Below are 25,280 nucleotides of genomic sequence, written 5' to 3'. Positions count from 1 at the left end.
AACCTTTCTGTTTCATTAGTATTTATTTATTTACTTGTATCGTTCAAAGTGGTATGCTACTGAATATTACACCTAATTAGGTATATATTAATATATAATATATATTAATATATATTAATATATAAACCTCGCTAGCCGACGTTAGCGGATATGGGCTAGCAGCCAGCTCAGAGTATAAATATATATATATTTATCAATGTTTATATATGTATTCATATATTTGTCTTTTTTTTTTTATATCTACATGGTATCTTACTATGGTAGTTCCTATCACAAGGATGCTCGTCATCTTTGACATCAAACCGAAAAATAAAAAAAAGTTAATGGCATCCTGGTAGATGAGCACAATCTCAAAAGTCAAGCGGCAATGACGCAAAAAAAAAAAACACGCTGATTACCCGAGTGCCGTCTCATCAAATCAACAAGGCGGCAAAGAGCCGACTTTGATGGCTAATCAAGATGAAAGTTCCTCACTTGGTGATGACATTTTTTTTTTTGTCAACAAGATGTTTGTTGTCAAAGCACAGAATCTAGTCAATGTGTACAATGTAAAATAAAATTAGTCAAGCTCTAAAATGTAAAAAGATTGAAAGAATTAAAATGTTAGATAATGAAAGGGAGCTTGGGCGTCCATTTTTTTTTTCCAAAACAAACCTTTCCTATCAAAATGTTGATGCCATTTTCCAACCATAATACAGAAATTTGTCTCGGATGGCAGCAATTATGGTTACTACAAAATGGAGGAGAGGTACCATGCAGGTGAAGACACCACAGCATGCACACACTCCTGAGAAGAACCTACCTGCTGCTGGGTCTTCAGGAAGTCCTCCCTCTTGCCGCCTTTGTACTTGTCTGTGCTATTTTGCTGCTGAAGCTGTTTCAGTTTGGGGGCCGTGGCAGGCGGAACCTTCCCGCCCTGGAAAAAACAGAAGGGAGAGATTGGTGAGTTTTTTAATACAGAGTGGGAAATTTACCAGATAAATTCAAAAGAGCAGTAAAAACTAGTCTGTATTTTTCTACTCTCAAGAAGTTCTTCCATTTTAGCATTTGGGAGGCGCAGTATAAAAGTCGCCACCGTGTCCAACTTAATACGAGATGAACTTCACAAGCTGCCACGCCGCATCACTTTTTGCCTTCCAACACAATCAAGTCGTAAGCGTTCGGAGAGCGTGTAGGATCAAGTGATGCAACGACAAGCGTGGCCATGACGAAACAACGCGAGAGGACTTTGAAATCCTCGGCCGTGCCGTTGGGAAATGAGATCCCGAACGGCGTTGGTGACAGTTGAATTTGACAGCCCGGCACTGAGTGGGAGGCGGCACTAACACAGCGACTGGGAATGCTGTGATTGTGTCGCATGTCAACACAAGTGGCAGTGAAGCTATGTTGAAGTTGTTCTTTTTTTTAAACGACCAATTACGAGATCCAATACAAGAGCTGTTTTAAAATACTATAAAGGTATTAATTAAAAAATGGAGCATTCGTATGCCACAGGAACACTGGATTGAGTTTTTAGAAAATATGGCATCACTGAAATATCACAATAAAAAAGTCGAAATTTCACAGCACAACAAAGATGAAAAGTGTTTTGGTATAGAAGCAAAGAAAGGACAATAAAAAATAAGAAATGCTTTTTTTATTGTCAGTTTAAAGCGTGAGAGAGGTGAGAAAGTACAGACAGGCAGCCAAGAGCCAATCACAGCGCAAGACAAGTCTGGTGTCTGTCCCGCCCCTTTCCTTTTCTGAGCCAATGGGGGAGCAGACATCAGAGGCGTGAGAAATTCCCCGCAGACCCTCAGAGAGGAAATGAGGAAAAGAATGTGTCGGGCGAGGAGGCGTGAGGAAAGAACCTGTCTCGACGTCAGCGGCTTGGGCGGGACTGGCGGCTTCTTGCTCGATTTGGGCTCGGCGTCCTCCGGACGGGAGCCTCCGCTGAGCTCCTGCAAAGTGTTCTCCAACTCTCGAATGGTCTCCTCCAAGCTGTCGAGCCTTTTGTAGGCACTCTGCCGGACGTTTTCTCCTGCTTTGGACTGTGCGGAGGCGAGGTCTGATGTTGAAAGATTTGCATCTCCATATGGACTTTGGGTGTCGGTGCTAGGTTGGAGTTTCAGAACCATGTCCCCCGTCTCAATGCCTCTCCTCAGAGCCATCACCAAGGTGCTCCGCTGGCCCGAGCAGGGCGGGGATCTTTTTCTGGGTTTGGGCTGCGGTAGCGACATCTCCAAAATTGAAAGCAAGAGCCTGTATGCGTCCTTGAGCGTGGCTTCCTCCCTGAAGAGCAGCAGCAGTGGCCGCTCACTCAAGTGCGCCTCCGAGAGCGCCGCGCCGTGCGCCGAGACGGTGCGCGTTTGCAAAATGACTCCCATGGCGCCGCTCAGCTCCTGGGCCTCCAAGGACGACAGCGCCCTCATCTCCAGTTCGGTCAAGAGCAAAGTCACTTCTTGTTTGACGTCCGTGGAGCGCTGTGACTCCAGTTCGCGCTGAGGGGGCGAAGCGCTCGGCGTCACCGAACGACGAGGCACATCTCGGACGGGACACTCGGTCAACATGATGTGCGGAATGCAACGCAAAGGTCTGCCCTATAAACCAGGAAAGCACTTGAATTCATTTGGGATTGAAACACAATGACAGCAGATCGACCGCCCTGAAGGATGATGAGTGAATATCCGACATGCTTTTTTTTGGGGGGGGTTATCCTCAATGGGGTCATGTAAAAATGAGGAAATCCACCATGATGTGGATGAACGCAGCCGTCTCTGTTTTCACCCGCTGCCAGAAGCGGAGCACATACGGACTCGGCCGCTTGAACATGTGCTCACTGTTGGCGAGCATATCTGTCCAAGTACGCGTGAGGCTTGTCAGGTTAATGGAACAGCTTACCTCCAACTGGGCAGAACTTTTCTCCTGCTCTTCGTCTGTCTTGTCTCCGGACAGCGTCGGAGGCGTGGAAGCCGGACGAGGGTTTTCCGACACCGTCCGCCTCAGTTTCACGTGAGGCTTCTGGATCTCTGCCTCCTCAGAGTCGGATTTCTGAAAGCAAGATGGGAAGGAAGCACATTGCACTTTCATGAATTTTGACTGAAAATATAATGTGTGATTTTTTTTCCCTTCAATATGGTGATTGTTACTAAATAAATCAAATATAGCATGGCTAAAAAGTAAGAATTGCATTTTAGGGAGCAGGCGATGGTTACCTTGACGCTTTTTCCGGGAATGAGGGGCTCCCCGCTGCGGGTGATCAAGCCCGGTGATGAAGGGAAGCTGCGTCTGGGTGGGGGCGGCGGGGGAGACTTGGAGGGTTTCTCTGTGCGGTAGCGAGGCACCGTCAGCTCATCTGTGGAGGTTGGGAAAAAAACGACAATCTAACTCTACCTAGACCTTCAAAGCCTGCATTTATCATGTTGAAATTATTCAACAAGAAATTGGTTAGCACGCGGTTTCATCTTAGAAGTATTTTTTTTTTCTTTGATCTTCTGAAGCTGACACAATTTTGGCTCCACTGCTCACCGGATCCCAGCCTGGACCCGCCTTCCTTCTTCTGCAGGGGCTTGTTGACGCTGCGGTGCTCGGGAGTGGCCGTCCCACTCTGAGGCGTCTGGGGCGCCTGCGAGGACGTGGCGTTGGAGGCGGGCTTGATCTGCTTGGCGGCAAAGTCCAGGTCGGGTATGGCCTTCAGGAGCTCGGCCTGCGTCTCCTCCAGCAGTCGGTTGATGTCCTGAGCGCTGTACTGGGTCAGGCTGGCCCGCTTCTCCTCCCAGTCCCGCTCGGCCGCCTGGGAAGACGACAGATGGTGCCGATAAAGCCTCGGCTCGATGATAAGAGGACGGGAATCGAAATTGATTCCTACCAGGCGAACTTCGACGGACAAGGCTTTATCAGCAGCGCTTCGGCGTTCTAGCTCCTCCAGGGCTTTGCCCTTGTGAGGGACGGGCGGGTGATTGTCCTTGTGCTGGCCCGCCGGGTTCCCGTGGTGGCGGCGGGAGAGGCTAGTGTGCGGGCTCCAGTTGGACAGGCTGTTTCCTCCCCCGAGGTCATTGATGGCGAGCGGCGGGCTGGTGGGCAGATCGAAATCCGGGAACTTTCTCAGCTCCTCGTTGTGCTTGGACGAGGTGAAGTCCTCGTGTTTTTTCCACACGCCGTCGCTGGCTTGCCTTGGAGGGAGGGTGAGTCAGAAACATCGGCATCATCAAATTGTGAGACCCAAGACATGGATTGTTTCCAGATCCACGTTCAACTCTGTCCCATACTTGCGCATGGTGTTGAGGGTGTCCGTGATGGTCTTGCAGCGTTTCATCAAGGCGTCCAGCCTGTGCGGCTCCTCCTTCAGGAACTTGACCGCCTCTACTTCCACCCGCAGCACCACTCGCATCTTGCTCTGAAGGCTGGGGAACTGATCTGGGGCGCAAGGGAAGAAACTTCAGTTGACTCGGCTCTTTGGCGGAGATGAGTGATTCAGCGCTTGACAGACGGCGAGTGGGAGACTTAAAAGACGAACGGGCGCCGCCGCGCTTAATTAGTCACGCCGAAGGCGTTAGACTCACTCTTGAGCTCGGTGAGCGTCTCGCCTAACTTTCGGAGGACGGCCGTCTTCTCCTCTAACTCCTGCACGCTCACCAGCTTGTGGTTAACGGACGACTCCTTCTGGATGTCCTCCACCGACTTCTCCAGGTCACTGAGGGGGAGGAAACGTGCATAAAGATGAATGCGGGCCGCCTCTCGCCGCTCCGCCGCTTTTTTCAATTAACTCGCTCCATCGGCTGGCAATTTCTGCAGAGGTTTTGCGGCCAGCTGAACCGGAGCGGCGTGGGCAGGAATTAATAAGTTTGGAAAAGTACTTTGGTGCCTTCCAGGGAACACGGGGGCAAATACAAATCTGAACTAATGTTTACAGTAGAATTCAGAAGTGCTTAGATTGTGGTCAACTTCATGTGTTTATAAATTGAATAAATGGTTAAAGGAGACAAATTACTTCACCAAAATTAAAACAATATTTAGGGGTCTTAATAATCACAAATTTGAGACAAATGACTCCAACAATCAGCAATTATAGCACACTTTATACAATTGCATTTTTATCTTGCTGAAATCAGGCAGTTTTATGGGTTATTCTGTGAGAACCCTCTGCAAAGTTTAGTAGATATTTTTCTCACAGACAATTAAAACACATGTGAATGTGCTTTCTAATCCTCCTTGCTTTTGGCCTTGGGCTAAATTTGGGTCCTGTTACCTCAGAGAACATGGTGGCGCATATCTGATGCAGAGATCTCAAGGTGGCTCTCAGCTCTGCCCGTGCAGGAGCTTCAATTAGTCGCTAACACCTCACATCTTAATAAGAATCTGGGAGCGCTAAGTCGGGCTTAATTACGCTTCCGGCTTTATCAGAGCGCCGCCACGCCGCTGCGTGACTCACTTGAATTTGCACTTTGTCGTAAACGCACAAAAAGTAGCTTTTTCATCTCATTTTGATGATTAACCAGATGTGTGTGTGTGTTGGTACTGACTGAAGCTGCTGAATGATGAGCTCCTCCTCGTTGAGATACTTGAGCCTCTCTTCCTCCACCAGGAGGCGCTGCCTCTGTAGGGGGTCCTCCTGCTTGCGGAGGGCGTCGGCCACGCGCACATTCAGCTCGGCTTCGGTACGCTTCAGCAGCGTGCGCATGGAGTCCTGGTTCTCCAGCTGTCAGATAAACCAAATGGGGAAAAAAATTATGAAATTCTAAAACAAAATAAATTTGCTGGGAGAAGAAGTTTTCATTTTATATCATAATGCTGCCTTTTTTTTCCAGGGCAAATCTCACAACTTGTTTTTATAGCAACCGTGCGAGCACTAATTTGCATGTGCCCACACTGAGGATACCCTAAGGAAGAAAAAAAAAAAAAGCACAGGGTGTGGCAAAGTGCGAAACTCCTCCTCGACGTTATGAATGGAAAATTGTAACGAGTCGGCGTGTGTAATACAACTCTGAGATGAAAGCACCTGGTAAGGGAGGAAGGATGCATTATGGATGAGCCACATGTTCCAGGAAGTAAAACAACACCGCTCACATTGCGGATGACCCCGTGTGGTCCCTGCTACAAAGCCACCACGGGGATACGTCGAAACAGAAGACCACATTATCATATTTTATCAAATATTCACAAATATTTACGCTGATATTATTTACATAAGCGCACGCTGGAGAAGAACCCCCATCTTGCACCCTGTCTCGGTTGAATAATTCATAAGCCGCATGTTAAATGCAAGCTGCGGGGTGACACGTAAGGTGCAGAGGAAACGCCCTGGCTCTTTTCTGGATGTCATGACAATGAATGAGGAAAAGAAATAAATAATAAAATCTATATATCATTAGTATGTAAAAATTAAAATGTAATTTTATTTGAAATAAAAAAAAAAAATTGGGGGGGAGGTAATGATTGAATACTAATATATTGTCCATCTATTTTCACAATTTAAAAAAATCATTTAAAAAAAAAATCAAATAAATAATATAGATAATTTTAAAAAATCTAAATCTATCGCTTATGCAGTACATGATAATCGGCGCTGTCCAACTGCATCATCCTAAAAGCCGTCTTCTGAATAATTGACAGTACCTGCGTCTTACGCAACTGTCCGAGCTGCTTGCGCAGGTCGTTGGCGTTCTGCTGCAGCCCGTGCAAGTGCAGCTGCATCTGCAGGCGGCTGACGTTGTTCAGCGGCGTCGAGTTAGACGGCGGCGGCGGCATCAGCGCCAGCGGGGCCGACGGCGTGTGAGCTGTCAATCACGGGGAGGGAGGGGGAACCAGGGTTCACGGTGAGGTCAAGTCATTCAGTTTAACACCGACTGGCCTGTTACACTATATGTATACACACAAAATCAACACACAACCACGCGTACACACACAGTGTGCACAGCGTGTGACTGAGCAAACCCACAAAGCCCTAATGGCCCACTGGAGATATTTGAGCTCATGCTATTAGTAAACCCATTCGAAGGTGCAATTAGTTGGCCCAGTAGTGACACACAGGGGGGGGATAACCATGCTCTTATCTTAAATAAACCGCTGTGGGAGTACGGCTCACTCCCAAAAATGCACACACCCACACACACACACACGCACACAGAGAAAGTCTTCTGACAGTGTCCCATCTAAGACCAAACAAGACTGTGAAAGCCCCTGAAGGACCAAGCAGATATTTAGAGACAGAAAGAAAGGGAGACGAGGGAGGGGGTCCGCACTATTCTGGAGAGGAAGACACCCGAAACAGGAGGTGAGAGGAGGGCAAAGGAGTAATGAAATGGCAACTACCTTTCTTCTTTAGCCGTCCTGCTGGAATATAGAAAGATCCAGTTACTCGTAGTAAGAGGGAGTTGTTTTTTTGTTTTGTTTTTTCAAATACGATCGTACTGGATTTGACTGTTGGGAATTAGAACAGCTCTCAGCTGATAAATCAGGTAGTGGTGGGAAAATTGCTTCATGAACTCACTTAAGTGATCCGGTGAACTTGAGCCCAGTGAGACATTTGAGTGTCACTTTGGGGTACTAAAGAGTTTTCCATTTCGAGTCAGTCGTAAGATGTGTCAACTAAAAAACAAAACTTGGCGGTGTCCGAGTTCCCAACCCTCGACCGTTGCGGTACTCACTTCCAGTGGCGGAGCCGTCGCTGTTGGTGTCGGTCTTGTCACTGGAAGAGAAAGGTAATGTCCGTGAGAAGTCGGCTCCCTGGTCCGGGGGGCAGCCCGCCATCATGCAGAGGCGCAGCAGGCCGCATCTGAGGGATCAACGGCCAGAGGGCAAGCACATTACAGTGCTCACTCTAAAAGCAACACCGGACAGTAACGAGGCTTTTGCATCGCCTGCTTTGTGTCCGGAAAGCTCGCTAAATGTCGTCATTAGCTAGTCTTCTCACGTAGGGGAGTATAAATACTTCAGGTACTGTGTAAATCTGCTATTCCAACCATAATGGAGCCGAGATGGCCTTACGTGCTGTCACTGTCTGGCGCTCTGGTCAGGACGCTCTGGACCAGGCCGGTCAGGCTGGCGATCTGCTTCTCCATGGCCTCCATGCGCTCCAGACGATGATCCCTGTCGGAGTGTCCGATCTCAAGTCAACTTCAACATCATATAGGTATTTTCACATCTGAGATGGTTTCAACAATCCTTAAAAAGCAATCTAGTCAAAAACATAGTGGGCTACAAATGGAGCCCAGAACCTATTTATGGCATTCCTGCTGCTCTAGAGCCGACTCATACGCTTCAACCGACCTGCTGGCATCAGAATCTGGTCCGGACAGCGATGACCCAAAACCGGGTGTAGCCCTGCCCCCCTCCCCTGGTCCGGCGGTGAGGCAGAGAGGCTCGGAGCCAGAGCTGGGTCTGGACTTGGGACTGTCTATGAACACAGAGGACACAGAGTCCTTGCGGAAGTTCTGCCTGACAGGGGAAGCCCGGTTGGGCGAGCCAGAGTATGTGTCTCTGTCCCGCAAGTGCATGTCGGGGATCTTCTGCGGGGATGACGGCGCCATGCGGAAGCCCATGCCCAGCGTGGCCGAGTACGTGTCGGCGTATAGGGACCCCCCAGGCTTGTAGAGAGAATCGTCCAGCTCCCCTTGCAGGGCGGCGGCGGAGTATGTGCTGAGGGACCGCACGGAGCCGCGGCGGTACAGGCCTGAGGACACGGGGAAACTGAAGGGGTCTCCGATGGCCGCCAGGGACTGCGTGGAGGCGATGCTGAGGCGGCCCTCGTGCATCAGGCTGTAGGGGTCCGCGTACAAAGACTCGTTCTTCATCAGCGCCAAATTCTTCGCCGAGACTTCCTCGTCCGGCTTGACGTCACGCCGTTCAAGGATGGCACTGGGCGAGGGCGAGAGGGCCGCGTTGGCCATGTGGGCTGCTGCCGCGGCAGCGTGGTGGGGGTGGCGCGCCTGCTCGTGGGGCGAGTGGGACCCGGCGAAGGAAGGTGGGCGGCCGCTGCTGTAGGAGAGGCGGGAGCGGGAAGGGGAGCCCGAAGAGCCCGAGGACGAGGGAAGCGTGTTGAGGCGGCGAGTCGGGGAGGAGTCACAGGACGAGTACACCATGTCCCTCTGAAATCAGGAAGCGGCCCTTGTTACCATGGAGATACAACTGTCAGTAGTAAACGGTGACGTTAAAGACTATCCATTTTAGCCGGCTTTTTTGTGGTGTGTCATAAAGTGGCGCTCGACTCCCTTTACGGCCATCGAATGACAAACAATCATTTGTTATTGCATTTAACGCTTAACTCATTGCGCCTTTCTAGCCACAGTGCTCACCGTGTTATCAGCAAATACAGGAGGCCGCCAAAAAATGTCAACATACTTGCATAACTAATTAGAATATATTTGTTTGCCGGCAAATCGCAAAATTAGGTACACTTAAACACCCGCCTGTCCCGTTGTCATTATCACCCTTCAATGTATTGTTCATGGCAAGAAATGGCTAAGCAGGGTTTTGTGTTCAATAATTAAAACCAAAAACTATGTCTCCCTCAGGTCTTTCTTGATTGTCGCTGAGGCGGAAATGTAAAAAAAAAAAAAAAGATACGCTTATTTTAACACGGCAACATTGTTGTCAACAGATGGTCTGCTGAAGATGGGAAGTACATTTCCGGGAGGAATACCTGCTTAAATCACCAGTGAAGCAACAAAAACAACAACTTACAAAAAAAAAAAAAGCTCATTAGTGCTGCATTAAAGACTGAAAACATTTTCTTTTAAACAAAGTGATATAGCACATCGTGGCAATTCAAATGGGCCTTTGAGGGACTGTGATTTTTTTTCCTACCAAAAATATGTCAAAGTGACAGCCATGAAAAAGAAAATCCACACTACAGACTTCCCGGCCTCGCTCACCCGCAGGTCCCCGTTGGCCAGGTGGGCGGCGGCCGGGTAGGAGGCATAGATGGGCTCCTTGCGGTAGATCTTGATGACACTGCGGTCCTGGATGTCACGCACGTCCTCCAGCTCGTAGAAGACGTTCCGCGCCTCGTCTTTGATGAGCACGGCCGTGTTGGGCGATTTGAGCATGCCGGCAGTCAACTTCTGCGGGAACATGTGCACGATGAGGGCGTGCAGGGTGTCCAGGCTGCTCAACTCGTGGGTGATGTGCACGCGGCGCGTCTCGTCGCCGTACTGCAGGAAGAGCACGCCTAAAAATAAAATAAAATCAAAACGGTAAATCACATTTATCATACGCACATAATTCATAACACATTTCAAAACCCAGTTAAGTATGATTAAACTCAAAATATACAAAATAAAATAAATTATCCTCATTTATCCACAGGGATGCTGCAACACTTCAATTTGATCTGACATTTTTTTTTTTTTTAAATGTGTCTTGACGCCTGACTAACCTGCATACTCATCTTGGTAGAGCACGGTCCAAACACACAAAAGAACACACAAAGCAAAGAAAGAACCAATTGTTAAAAGTCAGACATGTAGTGGTGCTGGAAAACCCAAAATGTGCAGACGCAAACCCAACAAAAGTAAAAAAAAAAAAAAAAAAAGAGGATGGACCAGGAAAAGAGGCTAAGTGTGTGTGCGCTACATGCTCACCTGGAGAGCGTAGCTTATTCTGGCTAGCAGATCGCGACAGGGGCAGGCTCTGACGGAAGCGGTTCATCCTGTTAAAGCCGATAGGCACGTCGGCCTCGGACATGGTCTCCAGGGACTCTGCAGAGGCGAAGGACAGCTTGGTGGCCTGGTCGGCGAGCCCCGACTGGGTGGACTGGGAGTGGCGAGGGCTGCGGCTCTGCGAGAGTCAGACGACACAACCGTGAGGTGAGGAAAAGTCAGAAGAACACAAACACAGCAGTCGGAGGATGTTCTTGAGCTTTGTGCCCTCATTCAAACTCCCCAGCTGCCGTAAATTTTTTTTTTTTTTTGGGAAGCTCATGTAAATCTGGCGCTGGCCGGCACACTGCGGATTCAGGGCAGCTGGGCCCCGAGCTCAGCGGAGCGGCTGGATGATCCTCTGACGCAGAGGTTCCCGTAATGAGCTCCCACAAGCTCTGCTGCTTGTTTGGAAGAAACACCAATCTGGAGTCTTTTAACATTGGACATCCTTGCCGCCTTATTCCACTCGTTTCATCGGTGCATATTCAAACTCTATAATGTGTCCTATTTAGTATGTAAAACGAAGAAAAGTCTTCCCAAGGGAGACTTTCACAAAAGTTTTTCTTATTCATGTCAAGCAAAGTGAAAATAGTTTTAAGTAGCAATATTGGCCCGCCATGAACCATCGCCAATGTTTAGCATCACAGAAAGTCAGTTACATTATTTATCCGTTTTGCCCGAAAGCAACTTTTCACTTGATACTCGCCTCTATCTATATTTATGTGTGCCGGCCTTCTGTCAGTGTGCATGCATAATTTAGCCACACACACACACACACACACACACACACACACACACACACACACACACACACACACACACACACACACACACACACACACACACACACACACACACACACATGATACAATAGCGTGATAGTGTTCAGCAGTTTGTAAGCATGTGAAGAAACATGTTTGGAGCAATAAAAGCCGATGTGTTTTCTTTCTTCGCATATCTTGTGGTGTGCGGGCCACAAGCTGACATCGAATTTAGCAAAAAGACTTTACGGTTTTAATAGAAACATTTATCTGACTCCGAAAGTCGGCACAAAGCAGTCCTTTTCTATTGATTTGTCAAATCAGAGAAGGACGACTCAGAGGTTCTTGAAGATGTCAATGTGACTTTTCTTTCTTTCTGTTTTCTATTCTAGAGAGAGGAAAAGGGAAATAGCTACAGTGCTCCATAGGTAGACAGCAAAACATGAAATTTCTGTGTAGTCATTTTTTAGCATCAATAATGAATCATCCTGGCATTCAACTGAGCATCTTCCCCCGTTTTTTTTTTTTTTTTTTTTTTTTAAAGCAATGGACACATTTTCTATAAGTGAGCCCTGTTAGCGTCAACCACACATGAATATTATTTATGAAGTCTGCTGATGTTCTGACACCTTGCCCGCCTATTTTGCAATTTTTTTTTTTTTTTATATTGTTATTCCCTCTTGCTTCGACGCACTTTACACTTCCAAGAATCCTCTTTGTGCCTCATTTGTCATTTCTTGGTTTCGCATTTGCTCTCTCTCCTCTGCACATAAATTGACTGACTGCGCCTCTCTCGCTATTCAGCCACCTTGGCGATTACTCTCAGGCCAATCTTCTGCCTGGACACACAATACCCCCGAGCGACCCCCCTGGCTTCCTTCCCCCTTACAAGACAACTGAGGCTTCCTAATAGCAGGCGCCGTCAATTCATGGAGCAAACTGCTTCGCCGGGGAATAAACAGAAAAGAAAATGGTGCCCTGAAGACAATGGTGGGCCAGACATAAAGTAGTCGTTTTTATTAGCTTTTACCTGTCAATCAAATAATATCTAATCTAATACGTTTTAGACGACTGCAATAAACGTTTGCAAAGTCGATTTTACTGTTTTAATCTGAATCATGGCTGACAAATTTTTATAGGCGAAAAGACTTTCTGGGGATTTCCCATGAAGCGACTAAACATGACAATAAAATGACACAAATTAACCAACGATGGAGAAGTGAGGAGACGTTCGAATGAAGGTTCGTCGAAGGTGAAGTGAGCAATGCAAAAAGCTAAGACATGAAAAGACAACGTTAAAAAAAGTTGGTTGAAAATTGGCACGAGGGCTTTTTGTAAATTGTTGAATTGACGAGGTTGTCATCTGCAAAAGCTAAAAGCTATCATTAGGCTTGCGAGCGGCACTCTAATTCCCATCAATCACTTTTGGAGTAAAATGCTGAGAGTGATAGATAAACTGCCGCGCATCTCACTATGGGTCAAGGAACTCGGCTATTGATATTCACTGACATTTCCACCCTGTCGCGCTGATAGCCGATGTGGAATAGAAGGGTGTGTGTGTGTGTGTGTGTTACACAGAATATAAGCCCCTGGCTTTTTTTTTTTTTTTTTATCCCCCGTGCTCTCACACATCAATACTCGCATTGTTTAGCAAGAGCTCCTCCCTGCCAACTTCCACAAGAGACAACTGCCCACCGGGGGGATACTTGACTGTCGAAGCAGATGATCAATATGTCTTAGCGACGAGTATTTCTTCTGCTGAGGTGTTCGTTAAATAAAAAAATGTGGCCATGTGTAAGGTGTAATAAATTCTCCAAGGCTACACCCTGACACGACCACCTTCTATATACATATAATGTATATATGCATGAATGCGGGAGATTTGACGCTTGAGCAAACAGATAAACTGGAGGTCAAACACTCATCTATCCAGTACATCACGCTCAAAGGTCACTCAAGTGACAGCCTTTATATCCTGTAAGCAAACAGATGGCCTAAGCCTCAGTTCAAATTGAAATGCGAGTGGTGTAACGGAAAAGAACATACATATATATATATATATATATATATATATATATATATATATATATATATATATATATATATATATATATATATATATATATATATATATATATATATATATATAGTATATATTCTTTTTTTTTTTGTCTGAAATGTGATAGGAAATTTGGTGCAGACGAATCCAAAATCAGACATAAACAAGTAAACACACAAACTCCTTGGTGGAGGTTTTCCTTTAATATGCAGCACTGACCTTAAAACTCCAGTAGTTGGGTTGTTGCTGTGATGTTTCCAGTTGCACAGAAGAAAAAAAAGAGAAGATAGTTTTAGTAAGTGCAATGAAATAAAATGTCAGCTCGCTGTCTCACTATACAAATAAAGATTGTATTGCACGTCCCGTCACACCGCCTCATATTAAGCAGGGGTGAATTCCCCCCATTAAAACATAATCAGTCCTGAATCACAAGCAGCCAGTCGCCCTAGAAATATACCGTGCGGGTACTGAATTAAAAAAAATAAGAAAGATTGGGCAGCGGTCATGAATTTTAAATCCCAACCCTTATTCAAGCGCTTATTCTTTTTATCTGCAGGCGCTTCTGAGTAATCAGTCAGTCGCTGCGTATTAATAAATGCTGACGCACAAGTGACGGGAGGGGGGGGGGGGGGGGGGGGGGTGTCAATATGGGGTTTTAAGGTTTGTCTTTCACAATATTCACAACGAAGAACAATTTGGAGTCTTCAATAAACCTAATATGTTTGTTTTTGGATTGTGGTGGGGGCTAGGCCTTTTGCGCCGTTGTGGGAGTGAACACACAAGTCCTTTTAAATTCAGCACAAGTGAGTCAACCCGACTTGTCCGCACATCTAATAATGAAATAAAGCGACAACAACAAGGGTCAGTGCAGAAAACTCTCCTGACACTCCATCAAGTGCGTTGTAAATATTTACTCGTCTCTTGATGAGACAACTTTATTGACTCCATTTTGGCACGCAGCTGGAGCGAGTCAAGTCAAAGCCTCGTCCCCTTCCTTCTTTACGGCGCTATCGGCAACAATTACCGACCGCAGTCTTCTGGGTTTGCATTTCCCCCCCGCGGTGAACAGAAAGGAAGAATCTTAGAATTGCTCGCGCAATTGTGCACCGAAGGCACAGAGCTGAGTGAGCTGGAGCACCGCATTACCTGACCAGCATGTAAAGCAGGCTGCACTCACTACTCCCCTTCCTCCACTGCATGTCGTCATCCCCCAGCAGCCCACCAGCTACCGTCATTTGTACTTCTATCTCTCACACACACACAAACACACACACATCGAAACTGCGACTGAATAGACTATCACTTCAAAAATGATAAAACAACACTGCATGTAGGCAGTCGGTGTTGTCTGGGTGTCGCCGCGACAACCAAAACAAACAACAGGTAGAGGACATGGACGCACACACATGTCGACACGCTTCAGTCCAGCCTCACCTGCACCCGTCCGCCGCTCCATTCATCCTCGCCCGTCCGTCAAGCGCAGCGAAGCGTCCGTGTCTCCCCTTCCTCCCTCATCGCACGTTATTTAATTCATTACATCAGCTAATCGGGACGCTTCTTTTTCGCCGGTGGCCTTCTGATTCTCGCCGCTGCGGGCTAATTGAACAGCGGCAACGGCGGCGGCGGGCTTGCCTGACTGGTCGCAGAGCTGTACTCGCTCCAGCTCCTCCCTCCCTCCCTCTCTCGTCACTCTTCCCTCCTCCTCCACATGCGGGAGATGCAAGGCTTTTGCCGTGTCCTCAGTAGCACCCCTCGCCCTCCCTACGCAAACACTAAAAGATGCGACGTGCACCTACGAATTTATCATTTGGATCATTTGCAATTCCCGCTCGTCTGCGTTGCCCGACCTTTGCAACGTGATAGTCCCGCCATATGTGGACGGGGTTACCATGGCAACTATGGACTCCACCTGAATCGCTCCCGCCCTCCCTCTCTCTCTCTCTCTGTCTGTCTGTCAATGGCTCTTATAAAACAAAACCCTGTCGTTTGTGTACTTTTGAGATGTGGTGACTCCGGTTGAAATTTTTCACGGCTGAGTGCGTCGCTAAGCAAACTAGGCTGTTTAAATTTGATCAACATATTTCATCTGAAAGACATCATTTCTGTTTGTATGTGCAAGTACGTATCGAAATCTAAAATGTTCATGTTTGGTGCATACCTGTTCTCGAGCAGCCCTCTCGGAGCTTCCCCTCATGCTGGCGTGCGAGTGCGACGGTGACGGCGGGTTGTGGTGTTGATGTTGCAGCTGCTGCTGCTGGTACTTGCTCTTCAGGTGGTCCATGAAGGCGTCCCGCTTGCGCTCCATGTCGGCCTTGTGTAGGTTGGTGAGCGCCTCCAGGCTCTGCGCCGCCGTCACCGTGTGCCGGTGTTCCGACGTGTGCACCAGGCCCACGTTGGAGAAGCGCCGGCCGCTGCTGCCCAGCGTCCGATACTCCCGCGGGTACTCCAGGTCATCCGTGGAGATCATGTGAGTGCCGCCGCGCTCTAGTTCTGCAGCGGCGATGAACGGAGGAAGGAAGTGACCATGGTGGAAGAGATAAGGAGAAGCAGGTAGAGAAAGAAATGGGATGCGATGTTAGATAGGAGGGCAGTTCCTGGCCCCAGTATTGATTCCAAAGTGCTGGCAAGGCAAGAAAAATGGTGAGCAAAGAGGAAAGGCTTTTGTAATGAATCAAAAGTGAGCTTGTTTTGCTGCTTTGTCATCCTAAGCGCCATTAACGATTCTTGGCTTATGAAACAAACATCATATTTCCGCGATCACTGTCCTCAACTCACTCCCTGACATACTTCATTCGTCAACCTTTATTGAGCCAATTTACAAAAGAAAAATCTCACGGCACACCTAACCAAAGTATCACCAAAATTATGGATTTTTTTTTTTTTCAATTTTAGTTTTTGCTACGTCATTAGCTAGATTAGTAACATCGGCTGGCAAATATTCTTCATTCCTTCCGGTAAATTTATATTCATTTGATGACGACGTTAGGAACAACTTAATGGACAACACAGCTCAATAATAACAAACAAATGGTAAAAACAACAAACATATACAAGGAAAGAAAAAAAAAAGTGATGGAATGTTTGCCGTGTAAGTTACCTTGTTTGGGATAACAGGCCCTGCTGGCATGTGCTGCAAGAGAAACATGCCAAGGGGTTAATTCACGTGTTTGTGTGCAAACAAACACAGTGGCAACAGCAAAAAGCACTATTAGAATTAATAGCACTTTTCCAACAGTAACAATTAGGACATGCATAAATCATGTATTCACACGCACACACATAAGAACACAGTTGACGACTATGAGTACATGAAAACACCTAATAGCACATTTAAGTTGTAGTCAACTGGAAGCAGGTGGACACACAATCGATACACTGAAGGTTAATTGTCACACAAAAAAAAAAGGTTGGATGAAGTGCATTAAAAAAAATGGAGGAATAATTGAGTCTCTTTGGAGCCAAAGCCACGTGCAGACTGCTAATGCGTGAAGAGCGCAGAATGTTGGTTATTAACCAAATCAAAAGTGACGGTTTCTGGCATGTGCAATATGTGCAACTGCTCTGGGCGGGTTTGCTCGAAATTGCGGTGTGATTTATTTCTTCACTTATTTGCGCGATTCTCCTGTTCTTCGGCAGTTGTACCAGGATTTTGCGCCCCCTTGTGGAAAGAGCAAGGCTGCGCAGCAATACAACCTCTAAGTAAATCGTACAGCTGAAATTAATCTTGAAATAAAAGCTTTATTTTCCTTCAAGCTTAAAGTTTTTTTTGCGATTAATGGTAAGGCTTGGCAATTCATCCGTTGCATGGCAACCCTGTAATCACATTTACTGTGATTAAAACAAAATGTGATGCTCTCCTCTGGGCAAATCTTGAAATACAAGCGGTGAAGGACTGCAATTGCCCCACTTAGCCAGTCTATTTATCGTGCCCTGGTGTCCATTAGAGATGAAGTGATGATAAATAGAGGTGAAGCGGGCCGGCGGGTTGACAGCGTTAGCATCGAGCAGATATCCACTTTGCACTTCATTAGCTCGTGGCGTGTTAGCTAACAAGTGGCCCAAATCAAGAGTCCCATCACAATGCTCTGCGAAAATGGAACCTTTGTATCACAACTTGAGAAAAAAAAAAATTCAGTATAACAATGCCCGTGCCAGCCTCTCGGCAGACAAGCCCTGAATGCAAGACAATAAGTTTGGCGCACAATTGCGAGAGGTCTGACAAAACTTTGCATGGAGCAGATAGAAGACAGTGGTCTTTATAAGCTGCGTGGGTTGAGATAGCAAAGAATAGAAAAATGTGAATTCACGCTTCATGCTGGCGTCATTGGCGCCTCAATATATCTTCACATAAGCCTGCAGACAAAGCAAAGCCTGCGAAAAGAACATCGGCTGCAGAACTAAAAGGAGCAAAAAGAGTGGTAGCCTCGGGAATAGAGGAACAGCTAATGGAAACTGACGGAATGCTAACGTGCTAACATATAGTGTTGTTAGTACAGTCATCATATCGACCGCAAAATGGCAACATGAGCACAGAAAACAGAACCGTATTAAATTGAAAAAAAAAAAAAATCCCGTGTTAAGTACCATGACAAACGCAAACTGCACAACAGCTAACTTGCTAACAATATGCTTAAAAACACACTTGAGTACAGAATGCTAACATTTGGTTTGCTAATATGTAGTTAGATATCAACCTGAGAACAGAAAGCGTTACATGTCATCAAGGATTTTATTATAATTCTTTGTGGACATTAGCTCAAATGCTAACATATAGCAAGACGGGTAGTGAAAATTCTGAGGGGATTTTGATAAAGATTTTAAGTAATTCCTTATCTTAAGGTACTATTTCAAAACAGAATAGCTAAATTGCTAACATTTTCTATTAGAACATTCATACATTATTCACTTAAAACCTGAAACGGAGTTGTCCTTCTAACGTTATGGCCTGAAAGTGTATCGTGGTTATTCTCAACTTCTGACTTTTAAGTCACTGTTGGAGAGACACGCACACAGAATATGATCATGTATGCCGAGGCCTCCACTCAAAGCTGGGTCATTTCAGTGAACTGAATTTCATCTCGTCAAGAAGAAGCAGAAGAAGCGTCTTCTTCGACACCTGCTGAAACTCTCGCGGTTCGACGGCTTTCATCGATTTCATACGTGCTCACTTCAAAGCAGGTCAGAAGGAGTGAAGGGTAGAGAGAGGCGCCCTCGGAATGCTAAGAAGCCTTCTGACTCCACTGCTTCCATTGTAGCGCTCCAGCTATTGACAGCCGAGTGCTAAGTTAATAAATATATCACAGGTGTAAATTATGCATGTCATTTAACCGTGACGGCGTAACATTTTTATTCTAAATGGAATTTGTTGCATAATGGCTATATCGGAGAAGTACAGCTTTTGTTACCATGACGACCGAGCAATTTTTGAAAAATAATTGTGATTGTGTAAGAGTACACAATGTTGTGGCCTGAGCGTGCAGAATTCCGTGCTCCAGTGGACCTTAATACTGTATTTAATGTAAAATAGTATCTTGTCCAACCATGTTTAATCATACTTCTCTAATCCTTCAGTGCACAGACTGTCACTCGTTGCATTGAGCGGTCATTGAAGCAAAGCGAGGCAAACGCGCCTATACCTTGAATTTTAATTTAGTGGGTGCGCATCGTAAGCTTCTTGCGGGACGCCAGCTGTGACGGCGCTGAATATTTTAACCGAGAGGGTGAGTCAGCGGAGGGAGGTTAAAGAACGAGTATCGTGAGAAATACAAGGAGCAGTGCAACAATCAGCAATTGGTATTCTGTGCAAACAACTAAGAGGGGATGGAAAGACACGGTGGGAGGAGGATATTGCCTCCTGTCAACGTGGGCCTTTTTAAATGACGGCTTTTCTCCGTTGATATCAAGTTAATCAGTTTGTTCTTTATAAAAATGTTGACTCGAGTGACTGCTTCCATAAACGTTAAGTCGACACAAAAAACTCACGGAGGCTTTTAAAAGTATTCTATATTTGTGAAACTGGTGTCCACTCAAAGGGTTTTTATAAAAAAAAAAAAAAAAAAAACAGGGCCATTGCTAGCGGGCAAGCATGTGCACTTAACATTTTCCCTCCATTAGCCGTGAAAGCTTGAAGCGGCGTCGGGAGACGAGCGCTAAAAGCGAAGTGAAGATGGTGGCCGCCCACCCGCAGGAAGCCATCAAGGAGGAGGTCAAGCAGCAATTTTAAAAGCCGAGAGACAACGTGAAGGCTCCGGGTCGGCCGAAAAACCTTGATCATTTATTGGCAAAGGAGAGCTTTAATAAGGAGCCTCCTTCCACCCACCAGCTTCTTCACAACCTAACAACACCGCGTCTCCCCGGGCAACGCCGGCACCACCAAGCATCTCCTGGAACACCATCAGCTCTGATTCGGTGCGTGTCTCGTAGGTTTGGAAAACATGCACAAATGGGCGGCTGTTAATTTATTGATCAACAAGTTTGGAAAGGAGCCAACATTTGCGCTCACATGGTTAATTGCTCGAGTCTGACGAGGAGTTATGAATCTCGTGGGTCTCGTGTAATAAACAGCAGTGTACTTGCCAGCCATTCCGACACATGTTGATACGTTCCATTTAGCTAACTGCAACGGCCAGCGAGGAGAAACGGGAGGATATTAAAAAGCAGACCGGATGCATATTCATGAGCTGATTAAGAAGGATGGGATGGCGGGCAGGTAAGGCTACAGATGACGGATCTTCTTACAAGCGTGAACGCAGCGTGATGTCATGTTCCCGTGAGCCTTTCCTCATATGGAAGTACCGAGAGCCATCAGAGGGCGCGGACCTCCGGCAAGACTGACGATAAATCCTTCTAATGTATGCAAATCTACAAAATGAAACTGTCGTATATATCCAAGGATATTTTGGCGTAACCTAAAATGTATTTGAAACTAAATTTAACATTGAATAAATACCATAATACCACAAAAATAGGCTCAGGGCATTTTCAACGTTCATAAATGGGACTATTTGTATCAGCATGACTCAATTTTGAAAAAAATAAGCCCCTGATGTTAGATTCACGGAACGTAACGGCTCGGCTCTTATCTGCTTTTGGTCATGTGACGTTCGCAACGCGAGCTCGATGCCACTTTGACGTTTTAATTCTGATTCTTTTAGCGCAATATTAATCAGAATACCGTGGCGTGTTTACATTCGGAGGGGGAACAAAGAAGCTATTACTGCAAAGAATGACTTGACTTGAAATAACCCACGAGAACAAACACTCATGATGTTCCAGTATAAAAACAGCAGGTGCATGATGAAGATTATAAAAAGCTCGGCGGGAAAATAAAGTGGTACAGCTATTAAATTGATGAAAACCACTTTGAAGTGAACAGGCAAAGTCATTTGCGTGATGTATGTCATATTGAGACTAAATTTGTTGATTCTGCTATTTTTTTTAAAATCAAGACATAATGAAATAAAACATTTAAAAATGTCAAATTAAGCACATAAGACTCCAAGACAATCCCTTTAACACGATTATAATTACCATTAAGTAATTTCTAAACACAATTGGTTCCACCGCGATGTGAAGCCTCTGTTTTTGTTCACGATCATAGAATTCCCACACATAAAATCTCAACGTGGTTATTGATGTTGGCTAATTAGAAGGCATTTTATTTCGAAAGAACACATGGCCGCTTTTGACATGCTGCGTATGAGCTCCCTGCAGAGCAGTAGTCAAAACTATTTCATAAATCCCATGCTAGCTAGACGCAGCCAAGATGCTAAGCTAACAAGCTACACGTCCTGGGCACATCTGCTGTCAAATGAGTTCCTCTCATAGTTATCAATCAAAGTGGCGGAATTGCTGCGACGCATGTGGGTAGCATGCCAGGCGCATGCGGGCAACAGCTGGCGCGCGAATGGGGGAAGCGGGTATTACAAGTCGCGTACAAGCATTGGCTGCGCTAATGAAGACTCGGAGGACGTGACTGGAGGAGGGAGGTGGCGTCGACAGTCTCTACATCGTGTTGAAAATGAAAAATTAACCAGTCATAGTTTATTAACAGCTTGTATTTGTTTTCACGGGTGTTAGCGAGCACCCCCGAGGACACTTAGCAGGCTAAACGATGTAACAAAGCCAAAAAGGGTTGATAAATGCTGCGGTTGCTTGATATCGGCAGATGTTTTTAACACAGTGATTGCATTTTTCCGATTGTCTTGCGAGAATTTTTTTTTTTTTACATACCAACCACATAAGTTAGCTTAATGCTAACACATAATAGGAAACATCATAGACGAGCTAATGAAACAAGCACCATTACTGCTCTAGTACAAGAAGCAGCATAATTTTCAATTGATTAAAGCATTAAATCATGATTATTACTGTTTTTGATCACGTGTAATACTTTAGAGCATTTATTTAGGTCAACTTGGTGGGCTCTGTTTGATTTATAAACAGGTCTTGACTTTGAGCAGCAAACAATAGCTCGTTAATGAGCTTGATGTTTATGAGCAGCAACTACGTAGCATTAAAATAGCATCAGTGTGAGAAACTGACCGCGTAAAAACGTAACATCACTTCTTGTTCGTTGATACTTAGGCAGCAGTGTGGTCAATGTATATTTAAAAACTAATGAAGAGAAGCGGCAGCAATGTTATATGTTTCCCGATGACACATTTCCTCAGATAAGTACGTAGAGTGGACGTAAAACAAGCATGTCTCCGAACTTCATTTTGTAGCGCTTGTATCGTGTTTATGAATCCGCCTTTCACGCTACAAGTTGTTTGGTAATGATTTACGAGGTTTTCTAAGGAAGCATAGCAAGGTGTTTTTCTGCACTGTGCACCACCTATAAAATTGACTGTCTGTGCCCTTTTCTCAGGGTGCCTCTTGGCTACAAAAGGACTGCAGTGAATTACGGCGCATTGTGTAGCGTGAGCAGTGTCGTATTTTCCCCAAAGTGATCACATCTCGCCGCACATAATCATGTCACATGCATCTTTTCTGCATCCTCCCTCGCGACGTTTACAAGTTATATGGGACAAATTATGCGAAATTAACTTTTTAATGTCTCGTATACAAACAGTCGGGTCTCGGGCCGTTGAGTGTGAAATCGAACGTGTAAATCTGTTAGCTGCCTATTTGTGGAAATGTGGCTCATTTTAAATTGGGCCGAATTTCAGGACGCAAAAATGTCAAAGTCAGTAGGGTGCCAACACAGCCCTTGCTTCATTGTAATGACCTAGCGCCGGCCCTGGTTGTTATGGCAACAAAATGCATCTTCTATATTAGCATTTCAACAAGCCTGTTATAGGTAAATATTAACCAAAGAATGTCATAATGACGTGACATCATCACAGACACCCGGGAAGTGTTTCAAATTGTGAAAATTGCCCTCTTTTAAACTGCTTCAAAGACAAATGCGCCTGTAGTGGCTCGCTGACAAACCTTGACTGTTTTACTACAGCTTGTTGAGTTAATAATTAATTGCGGAGATGGTCAAGAGTCTGGCTGTATTTTCAGTGTCCTTGCACCAACACAATGGAGTGGACGGCCGTGGGGCTCACGTCAGACACACTGACGACTCCCACATCGGCGCTGACGCCCAGGGCACCGAGTAACATTCAACACAATAAACGCGGCATTTACCGTGACTCCCTTGGGGCCATCTGATGGAACCACTTCCATCAGATGAGGTGCTGCCAATCAAGAATTGGGCCCATTTCATTTCTGTTTAGATGGTTACATTTTCTCTTTTTTCAGTTCCATCTCTACGATGAACAAATAATACAATCTAAGATAATATAATTAACATTACGGGAAAAGATGATTTGAAGATTGTGTTTTCGCACGAAACACGTATCTCAAAGCAACACTGTAAGAAGGTAAGACCAGCACCACCTGGTGGAAAACACCAGCACTACATGCAATCAGTGTGCAGAAACTGAAAATTAATGGAATAAGGATGTGGAAAAAAAAGTCCCGGATGTAGACATGGAGGGCAGGTGAATGATGGGACAGGAAGGAGACGTCTGCAAGTGAGACTCATTAGTGTCTGAAACCGGAGCTTGGGTCTGACGAGACAAGCTCATACCACTCTTGGAAAGAAGATTAAAATAAAATGCATAAGCCTTTTTTTGGAATGGCCCTCCCCCGTTTTCACAAGAACTTGTCATATTAAAACATCGTACTAGCAGCTACATTCAAAGCGAAAAAAAAAAACGTGAAAAGAAAATCCACCTCAGTCACCGAATCTCCTCAGGCGTGCCGAGACGCTTGTGACACATTTCCACATCTTGCGTTTTAAAAGCTTGACACTCATTCGCCAGGCTTCTTTTGTGCTTCTCGCTCATCTGCATCCATTTCCTCAAAGAACCTGCCACAGCCTTTAATTAGCTTCGAATCACAATAAAATGCCCCCTCCCAATAACACACACACCTACGCACACGCACGCTCACACTCAACAGCTGACTTTTTGTGACCCGCCGCCTCCGGCTCCCCAGAACAGATGCAAACGTTTTTCTCTCGAACTGCAGACGTCACCGCTAGCTTTTATCGAGCCAGTATAACTGCACTGTTGTTCCTAATATTTTAGGAAAGCCACACAAGAAGCTCTCGTTGCCAAAAACAGCCCACTAGATGCTTGTTGATGTTGCCAACGTATGCCCTTGTTTCATTTTCCGCACCAAGACTGTCAAAGCCAAAATACCAGCCAGGAGTGTTAAAAAAAATAAAAAATAAAAAATGTTTGTGTCTCCAAACACTGACACTCAATTTGGTATTTACTGTAGCCCCGGGCGTGAACCCTTGATACTTGACTTGGCTAATTAATGCTGCCAAAAGGAAGTAACTACTACTCAGAACCACAACAAGGTCAAGTCGTGAACCTAGTGTCACATACTGACACACACTCGAGTGCGCACGCATGATCGCACACAGACAGTAGATCCTAATTGGAGTTTGTTGAAGGGGAAGGCGCAAGAAAGCGAGGAGAGGTGTTGGCCTGCATTGACTCAAAGCCCGGCAGGCTAATGAGAGCCCCTGTGCAGAAAACACCCGGGCAGGCCTTGGTGACTGCCAGGTCGCTGTATTTTTTTTCCTCGTTCCAGTGCATAGCAAGGAATAGCTAATGATGAAGGAGGTGCAGGCGGGGGCAATGTCCTTGTCCCACACCAGAGCTGAGGTTGATGCTCACTTTTAAAAAAATAAATAAAAAATCTCCAGTCAACCAAATCCAACTCTTTCCAACATGAGTCACAGAGGGAGAAGGGCTGCAAGGTGAGTGACGGCTGACGTCGCCATGGAAACAAGCAGTTACAAATGAGCTTCCAATACAATACACTGGATGGAACCTAGGTAGAAGCGTACAATTTGTTTTCTTAGCTACAAAGGCCATTGATCAATTGAAGAAAAAAACCCAAAACAATTTAGCTCTTCAAGTACCACCACTTGACTATGACAAACGTATTTTCGAATGTTTGCAACATGAGTTGCAATATTGCCAACTCAGCAATATATGCTAAATTAAATTAAAAAATTAAGACAATGACACATTTCCTCATTAACACTTCATTAGGTACATTCGCATACCTCAAATGCACCGCTGCCACCTACTGTTGTGGCTGTGCAACTTCACTTGATCCAAACCTTGCTTCCTTCCATCTTTTAATTAACAGCTCTCAAAACGGAATCCCATCATCTTTTTAAAGGTGGAATCCTCGTGTATTTTCCGACACGGCTCTAACAAAGTAGTCTCTGTGCACATAAAAAGAAGTCATCACAAACTCTCTCACTTACGCAAGTCTGAATGAGACGGCAGCGGCGGCGGCGGCATAAGATATCAAACAAATCTC

General features: G+C 45.6%; 1 protein-coding gene across 5 annotated transcripts in view; it reads right to left on the bottom strand.

The window, feature by feature from the left end:
• srcin1a (SRC kinase signaling inhibitor 1a) overlaps positions 1 to 25,280 on the bottom strand; it is a 51,601-nt gene that overhangs the window by 4,434 nt on the left and 21,887 nt on the right. For 3 of the 5 annotated variants that reach the window (XM_049745314.2, XM_049745311.2, XM_049745313.2), the window contains 19 exons: positions 16,537 to 16,569; positions 15,598 to 15,929; positions 13,659 to 13,685; positions 10,560 to 10,755; positions 9,852 to 10,147; positions 8,248 to 9,065; positions 7,966 to 8,067; positions 7,626 to 7,753; positions 7,291 to 7,311; positions 6,595 to 6,755; positions 5,502 to 5,677; positions 4,542 to 4,672; positions 4,248 to 4,395; positions 3,848 to 4,151; positions 3,508 to 3,772; positions 3,195 to 3,334; positions 2,881 to 3,030; positions 1,851 to 2,579; positions 803 to 916 (listed from right to left, as the gene is read on the bottom strand). In XM_049745314.2, coding sequence (XP_049601271.1) covers positions 803 to 916; positions 1,851 to 2,579; positions 2,881 to 3,030; positions 3,195 to 3,334; positions 3,508 to 3,772; positions 3,848 to 4,151; positions 4,248 to 4,395; positions 4,542 to 4,672; positions 5,502 to 5,677; positions 6,595 to 6,755; positions 7,291 to 7,311; positions 7,626 to 7,753; positions 7,966 to 8,067; positions 8,248 to 9,065; positions 9,852 to 10,147; positions 10,560 to 10,755; positions 13,659 to 13,685; positions 15,598 to 15,929; positions 16,537 to 16,569 — 4,271 coding nt within the window. Of the gene's footprint in view, positions 1 to 802; positions 917 to 1,850; positions 2,580 to 2,880; positions 3,031 to 3,194; positions 3,335 to 3,507; positions 3,773 to 3,847; positions 4,152 to 4,247; positions 4,396 to 4,541; positions 4,673 to 5,501; positions 5,678 to 6,594; positions 6,756 to 7,290; positions 7,312 to 7,625; positions 7,754 to 7,965; positions 8,068 to 8,247; positions 9,066 to 9,851; positions 10,148 to 10,559; positions 10,756 to 13,658; positions 13,686 to 14,873; positions 15,520 to 15,597; positions 15,930 to 16,536; positions 16,570 to 25,280 lie in introns of those variants that run through there. The other 2 variants (XM_049745312.2, XM_049745315.2) reach the window with 2 other exon arrangements.

Source organism: Syngnathus scovelli, chromosome 16 (genome assembly GCF_024217435.2).
Source record: "Syngnathus scovelli strain Florida chromosome 16, RoL_Ssco_1.2, whole genome shotgun sequence".
In the NCBI taxonomy this organism is placed as follows: Eukaryota; Metazoa; Chordata; class Actinopteri; order Syngnathiformes; family Syngnathidae; genus Syngnathus; species Syngnathus scovelli.
Note: the sequence above shows the minus strand (reverse complement) of the source record. Positions and strands in the feature narration are given on the sequence as shown.